Source organism: Mus pahari, chromosome 7 (genome assembly GCF_900095145.1).
Source record: "Mus pahari chromosome 7, PAHARI_EIJ_v1.1, whole genome shotgun sequence".
Taxonomy (NCBI): Eukaryota; Metazoa; Chordata; class Mammalia; order Rodentia; family Muridae; genus Mus; species Mus pahari.
The window spans coordinates 110039103-110046563 of NC_034596.1; the positions used below are offsets into that span (position 1 = coordinate 110039103).

The 7461-nt window shown below is 40.5% G+C and overlaps 1 protein-coding gene across 1 annotated transcript in view; it reads left to right on the forward strand.

Annotated features, from left to right (window-relative positions):
• The window catches only part of Ncapg2 (non-SMC condensin II complex subunit G2), a 54536-nt gene extending 47537 nt beyond the window's left edge, over positions 1 to 6999 (forward strand). The window contains exon 27 of the mRNA XM_021202372.2: positions 5982 to 6999. Coding sequence (XP_021058031.1) covers positions 5982 to 6033 — 52 coding nt within the window. The 3' untranslated portion in view covers positions 6034 to 6999. The remainder of the gene's footprint in view (positions 1 to 5981) is intronic.
• Positions 7000 to 7461: the final 462 nt, after the last annotated feature.

A 7461-nucleotide genomic window follows, 5' to 3' on the forward strand; every position in this document is an offset into this window, starting at 1 on the left:
TTTTTTTTTTTTTGTTGTTGTTGTTTTTAAAGCTAGATTTCATTCTGCAGTGCTGGTTAACCTGTAACTCACTGTGTAGACTTATGTTGGTATTGAATTCAGAGATCCACCTGCTTCTGTCTCTCAAAGTATTGAAATTAAAACTTCGTACACCACTTCTGGCCTGTTTTGAATCATAGCCAACTTTATTCAAATTCTCCAGAATTTGTAGCAAACATGCTAATTGTTTCCAAATATGTATGTCTTCCTTTATATACAATGGTTGCTGTGTCTTCCTTTATATACAATATGTATGTCTTCCTTTATATACAATACGTACGTCTTCCTTTATATACGGTGGTTGCCGTGTCTTCCTTTATATACGGTGGTTGCCGTGTCTTCCTTTATATACGGTGGTTGCCTTCCACTTACTCCTTTTTCTTCTTTTCTTTATAATCCTTTAATAGAAGCCAGAATCTTGGGTTGCCCAGTAAAGAGCCTCTGATCTACTGTTCTGATTACGTCTCTTTTTGATATTCATGATATTTTTTGATTTCTAAAAGAAAGACTGTTAGCCTTTTCAATCACTTGCTGGTAGGGTGAGACTGCATTGCTGCTGACTTTTAATGCTTTCTTTGAGTATTGTTTGTTCTTGTTTTTCCAAGGCCTTCAGGTGCCACAGTAGTTTATTAGTGTGAAACCAAATCTATCTCCATCCCTCTCTCCCACCTTCTCTCCCCCCTCTCCCCTCTCCCATTTCTCTCTCCTCTTAAGACTGCCTTTATTGTATTCTATAGATTTGGTATGTTGTATTTTTATGTTCATTCAGTTCTAGTACTTTTAATTTTCTTCTTGATTTCTTCCTTGACCCAATTTTCAGTCAGAAATGTATTTAGTGTCCACAAGTTCATGTATTCTCGGTAGTTTCTATAGCTGTTGATATCCAGCTTTATTCCTTTGTGATCACAGAATACAAGATGTTCTCTTTATTTTCCCAAATTTGTTGAGATTTGCTTTGTGTCCTAATATGGGGTCAGTTTTAGAGAAAGTTCTATAGGCTGCTGAGAAGAAAGGGCATTCTTTAGTGATTAGGTAAAATATTCTGTAAACAACTATTAAATCTATTTAAGATGTCAGTCGAGTGTGATGGTACAGGTCTTTAGTCCTAGCACTCAGGATGTAAGAGCAGGTGCATCTCTGAGTCTGAGACTAGGCTGGTCTATATAGTGAGTTCTAGGATACCCAGGACTATATATAGAGAGAGACCATGTAAAGAGGTCCAAGACGAAAAATCAAAATGACAACAAAAAACAACAACAACAAAATCCAATTGGGTATTGGGGTCACCCACTATCACTGTACTGGGACCAATCTGTGGTTTTAAGTACAGCAGTGAGTGCTGTTTCTGCTTCTCCTCTTCCTTCTCCTCTTCTCCTTCTTTTGCTCCTCCTTCCTTCTTTATCTTCCTTTGGTCTTCCTCCTCCTCCTTTCTTCTACTCCAGTGAAAGTTGATACTCCTGTGTTTAGCATGTATTTATAATTATAATATCCTCTGGGTGCCTTTTTCCTTTAATGAATGTGAAATATCCTTTCCTTCCTGTTTTTTTCTGATTAGTTTTGTCTGAAGCATATTTTGACAGGTATTAGAATAACTCCTCCTGCTTATTCCTTTGTTTCATTTGCTTGGAATACCTTTTTCTAGCCTTTAATCCTAAAGTGTTGCCCCTCATTGATGTGAAGTGTTTTTCTCAGAGGTAGAAAAAGATGAATCTTGTTCTCTAATCTGTTAATCTTTATCTAGTTAGTGATAGGTAATGTTGCTGCTAAGGGTTATTATTGGACAGTGTGATGGTGTTTTCTTAAACATCTTTTGATTAATCATTCTGAGTTTTATATTGCATGGGTAAGTTTAATTTTCTTCTCAGACTGAGGTATTTTCCAGTAACTTGGCTTAGTGGACATGTACTCCTTAAATCTTATTTTACCAAGGTAGAACTTTCTTTACCTTTGAATACAGCTGATAGCTTTGCTAGGTATAGTATTTTAGAGTTGGCATCTGTGGTTTTATAGACCATCATTCTAGGTACTTCTCTCTTTTAAAGTCCCCATTAAAAAGCCAGGTGTTATTCTGGTGTGCCTGCTGTTAGAGGTGAGTTGGTCTTTTTCTTTTGCAGCTTCTAATGTCCTTTTTTTGTTCTGCACTTAGTGTTTGGATTATATGTAATGTGGCAGAGTTTTTTTCTGATCCTATTTGGTATTCTGTATACCTTTAACACCTAAATAGAATCTCTTTCCTTAAATTTGGTAAATTTTATTTTATGATTTTGTTGAAACTGTTTTCTATGCCTTTGACCTGGGTTTCTTTTCCTTCTATACATATGCTTTATAGGTTTAGACTTTTCAGTTTGCCAGAAGTACTGCATGTTCTATTTGTGGGTTTCTCAGTGTAACCCTGGCTGTTCTCAAACTTGCTCTGTAGACCAGGGTGGCCTCAGACTCAAGAGATCTGCCTGCCTCTGTTTCTAAGTACTGGGATTAAAGGTGTGTGTCACCATGCCTGCCTTGAAATTAAGCATTGTTTGGTTTTGGTTTTGGTTTTGGTTTTGGTTTTCTGAGACAGGGTTTCTCTGTGTAGCCCTGGCTGTCCTGGAACTCACTCTGTAGACCAGGCTGGCTTCAAACTCAGAAATCCACCTGCCTCTGCCTCCCGAGTGCTGGGATTAAAGGCATGCACCACCATGTCCGGCTTAGCATGTTTTTAATGAGTAAATCATTTATAAATCATTTCATCTATCTTCTCTTCAGCTCCTGTCTTCTACTTGATTGATGCTATTGGTGAGAGAGTTTCTCTTTACTTTTTGTTTGACAGTGTGTTTCATTTTGATTCTTTTTTAAACTTTTCTTTAGTGATTCTCTTTAGTAAATAACATTTTGTATCTTAAAAGTTTTTTCATTATTTTATTCAACTGTTTACGCCTTCGCAGCCTTCATTTAGCCATTTGTTCATATTATCCTTGAATTTCTTGAACATACTTTTAATTCCTAGTTTGCACTGTCTTATGCATTAGCTAAGTTGCTTTTCTCAGGGAACATTACAAAGAATGTGCTAAAATCTGGAGATGTTTTGCTTATTCGTGTTGCCTGTGCTTTTGGAATGGGACCTTGGCATCTGGGGTTGGGTTTTTTTTTTTTTTACCAAGTTTTTAGAGTTTTGTTCCTCATTATATCAACTTGTCAGGTTGTGGATCAGTTAAATGCAGTTTGATATTCAGTCTTGAGGCCACTCTGTGTTGATGTGTGAATGGAGTATCAGAAGTGGTCTTGGCTTACCTAGGTATAGGTACATCTTCTGCACCAAGAGTAAGCCTTCTATGGGATTAAGTTCTTGCAGTTGACCTTCAGGACTCTGTGCGTTCTTGAATTGGTTCTTTCATTAGCAGGATCTGGGGCCATAGTGGTAGTGTTGGCAGTGCTCTGGGGGGTGGGAGGAGAGTGCAGGACTTTTATACTGTCCTAAGATAGGTGGCCTGGAGGCCAGTCTTGGGGGACTTATCTCTGCTCAGGGGTACAGAGCTCTATATGATCCCAGGGTATCTTGGTAGATAGGGTGGCTGATTGGCTCTTGGCATTATTACCTTGACTTCTGGTCAGATTCTTTACCGTGCCAGATGGGTGGTTTGGCTGAGTTATGTGGACAAGTGGAGTGGATTTAGAAGACCTACCTGAGTTCTTGTTCAGTTTCCACATAGTTCTGTGTGTCATGCTTAGTACGATGGCTTTGATAGGCAAGTAGGCAGACAAAATGGAATGTCTGTTTAGAGTGTTAATCATGGGCTGGAGAGATGGCTTCATGCTTGTATCTATTTTGGTGCTCAGATGGAACAAAATGAATGTATATTAGAAATGGTTTCATTAGACTGGCTTGTAGGATGCGGTCTGAGTAGTCCTGCAATGGCTTTCTCATGACTCAGGAGAACCAATCTGGTGCTGGCTTCTTGGAAGATTCCTAGACAGCAGCTAGTCTTTTGTCTGGGTTGGAATCCTAAAGAAGTGGAATTTTTTTTTTTTTGGTTTTTCGAGACAGGTTTTCTCTGTATAGCCCTGGCTGTCCTGGAACTCACTTGGTAGACCAGGCTGGCCTCGAACTCAGAAATCCGCCTGCCTCTGCCTCCCGAGTGCTGGGATTAAAGGCCTGCGCCACCAGGCCCGGCTCTAAGAAGTGGAATTTAATACTAGCAGCCACTTATGAACTATCATTAAGAGTGAGGGCATGCTAGTGCTTTTGCCGGGTAGTGGTGGCGCACACGTTTAATCCCAGCAGTTGGGAGGCAGAGGCAGGTTGATTTCTGAGTTCGAGGCCAGTCTGCTACAGAGTGAATTCCAGGACAGCCAGGGCTACACAGAGAAACCCTGCCTCAAAAAAAACAAAAAAATAAAAAATAAAAAAATAAAAGAGTGAGGGCATGCAACTGAAAAAGTCTACTTCTTCCATGTCCTTTTGTGTAGACTGCCTCCAGAAGACTTGCCCTCCCATTTAGGTGGATCTTCCTACTTCAAGTAATCTGACTAAGAAGCTTGGGTTTAGGTCATTCGAGTTTGTAGTTAAGGTGACAATCAAGAGTCATCTCAGCAATTAAGAGCACTAGCTGGTTGTTCTTTCAGGAGCCAGACTGATGGCCATCAGCCACATGTCAGCTTACAACTGCCTGTAATTCTAGTCCCAAGAAATCTTACAACCCTCATTGAGGCTCTTCAAGCACTACTTGCATGTTATGCTAGAAATTCACGCAGCCAAAACACCCATACACATGAAATTAAAAATGAAGGGAAAAAAAGGATCTTCCGCTCAGGTTTTAATCAGGTCGATTGTTTTCTTTAGTTGATTTGAAAGGATCTTTGTATATTTTTAGTACCACCTCCTTATAGTATATGTTTTACAAATATTTTCATCTAGTTGGTGATTTATGCCTTTATTGTTACATTAGTGTCCCCCAACCCCTACCCCTAGTTAACCTTAGCATGTTGGAAAAACAGAAAATTTTAGTTTTATCAAAATACAACACTGAGTTTTGATGTTGTATTTAGAAAGTTATCTCTATACTTAAGGGTCAGAACATGGTTCAAGAGTGGAGTCATGTGAGAATTCTGAGTGCTTGTGAGAAAACTTCCAAGAAAACCAAGACAAGAGTCTTATGACCTCAGTTTCTTTAAGTTGTTCTTGAAATGTGTTTTTGTGCTTCTCCCAAGTGTAGGGCGAGTTTACTTACTACTCGTTATTGCTTGCTAATGTTATTCAATTACAATTTTAAACTATCCTTTATATGCCTCTATAGGAAAACACGTTCTTGCCACATGTGGCTTATCCTTGTAATTATATACAGCAATGGAATGTCACAGAACCTTGCACTTTGTAAATGGGTATGTGTAAATCTGCAGTGGCACCCTGCAGTAATTTATATAGGAGCTGTCCAACCATGTTTCTTAAATTGGAGTGGACCTCTGAAAGAGAGGGGAGAGACTGCCTCAGCGTTTCCATCACTGGGCCTGGGTATTCAGGCAGTCCTCCCTCAGCTGGGGGCAGAGAAGCGGTGGCCATAGTAGCTGAGTATGGTGGTGAAGGTGGATGATGGTTTTCATTTTTCTTGTTTTTTCGTATACAGTAAAGAGTCAGGACTGAATGCTGGGTAGGACGAGCCACATTGTGCTTCTGTGTGCTATGGAGCTAATGACAGTAGAGTTTAGAAAAGGGTAGTACTAAGAAAAGTATTCTCTACCTGGAAGCTGCCAGGTGAGTGGCTGTTACTGAGGCTGTGCCTGGATGTGATCACCAGGGTCTCAGGGTATGGGCTCTGTAATGGGTGCTGAGCCTGTTCACCTTTACTGCTGTGACATTGTTGTGCTCTGTATAGGGCACAGACTGTTTTCAAATGTGTCTGCTGCAGACCATGTCTAAATCCTGCTCATTTGAGGGGATCTGAATCTGTGTCTTCTATTTCTTTCAGATTCCTGTATGAGTCATCAATGAGAACTTTGGGAGAATTTCTGAATTCATGACAAAACCACCATCTCTGGGTGTGTAGAAATAGAGAAAAAGACTCATGAAAGTGAAAAATGTGTGTATATCTTCCTTTTTTTTTTTCTCATCAGACTAAGCCTGGCGTCCTGAGTCTGTAAGGACCACAGCCAGGTCTGTCGGTACCCAAAGATGGAGGCCAGTACAGCACTGGTGCTCTACCATATACCCTGTGCCTTTAACCAGCTTGCAAAGATGGAGAGTGGTGAAAGTCATGTGAGAGAAAGACTGGCAAGCAGCTCACCACTCTTCTCCAGAAGAGCTGGCAAAGCTTATAGGAACTGTGGCATGGGCAGCTCTTACATTCCTTGGCCTATGACTTACCCATTATTTATTATTTGTTATGAAATTCTCCTGGAACAGATTTCTCTTTGGCCTTTCAGCAGGGCTATCATTAGCCCACACAGGACCTTTCTTCAAAAGATGAAAAGAATCACTTCATCAAAATATTTTATTGCCTCTGTTGAACAGTTGTAATATATGCACTGATATGAAGTGTCTGCTTACTCCATTGCACTTGGGCTCAGCTCAACTCTTACATCTGAGCTGTGACTTACATTTTAGCCTTACTCTAAGGGCAACAGCCTCCTCCTACAAAAGGCATTCTCCTCGTTTGAGTGTTGCTGTGTACTGTGCACAGTCAGGGACAGAGCAGGCGTTAAGAAAAAAAACAAAACAAAACATAAAGGCCTAAAAGCCAACCAAAGTGGAAGTGAATTGAGGAAGGCCTGGACTAGGAGTGAGTTCCCACCTAGAAATGATTGTTGTTTCTCAAGCCACAGTGAAGTATTGCTCAGTGGATGAACATGCCCAGTTGCCTCTGTTTTCCCTCTGCAGGTCAATGGCAGAGGCAGAGGCCTTTTCCTGTATTGACTATTGAAGAGTAAGCAAAGAACTCAAGAGTTAAAGGGTTACCCTGGTCCTGTATAAATGATGGGTTAATAATATGAAAGAGAAAAAGGATCTTGTTTAAAAGTAACATAATATGCAGCCATACATAGGCAATAATTCATGTCCTTCGTTTAAAATAATAGTTCATGTCCTTCGTTTAAAAATGCTTAAAAATGCTAGGTGGAGCCATGGCACTAGCACCATGGTAGAAGAATCTTCTGGGCCATAGGGCAATGCTAGACTTCTGTAGCCTATGTTACCCCCTCAGCACCCTTTCCCCAGCAAAGACTCTGGCAAGTAGGGTTGAGTAGCCTGAGAGAGCTCAGGTATGACTGACTGACTACATTGGCGATGGAGGATGGCCTCAGCAGGTAGGAAAGAGGAAAGGTACCCAGATCAGGCTGAGGATTTGACATCACACAGGATTAGACAGTTGCAGAAATTGAACCAGTTTGCCTTGCAGACAGCTATAATGACAAATACAACGAGGATATGAGGGAAGTTGGCAAACTAACAAG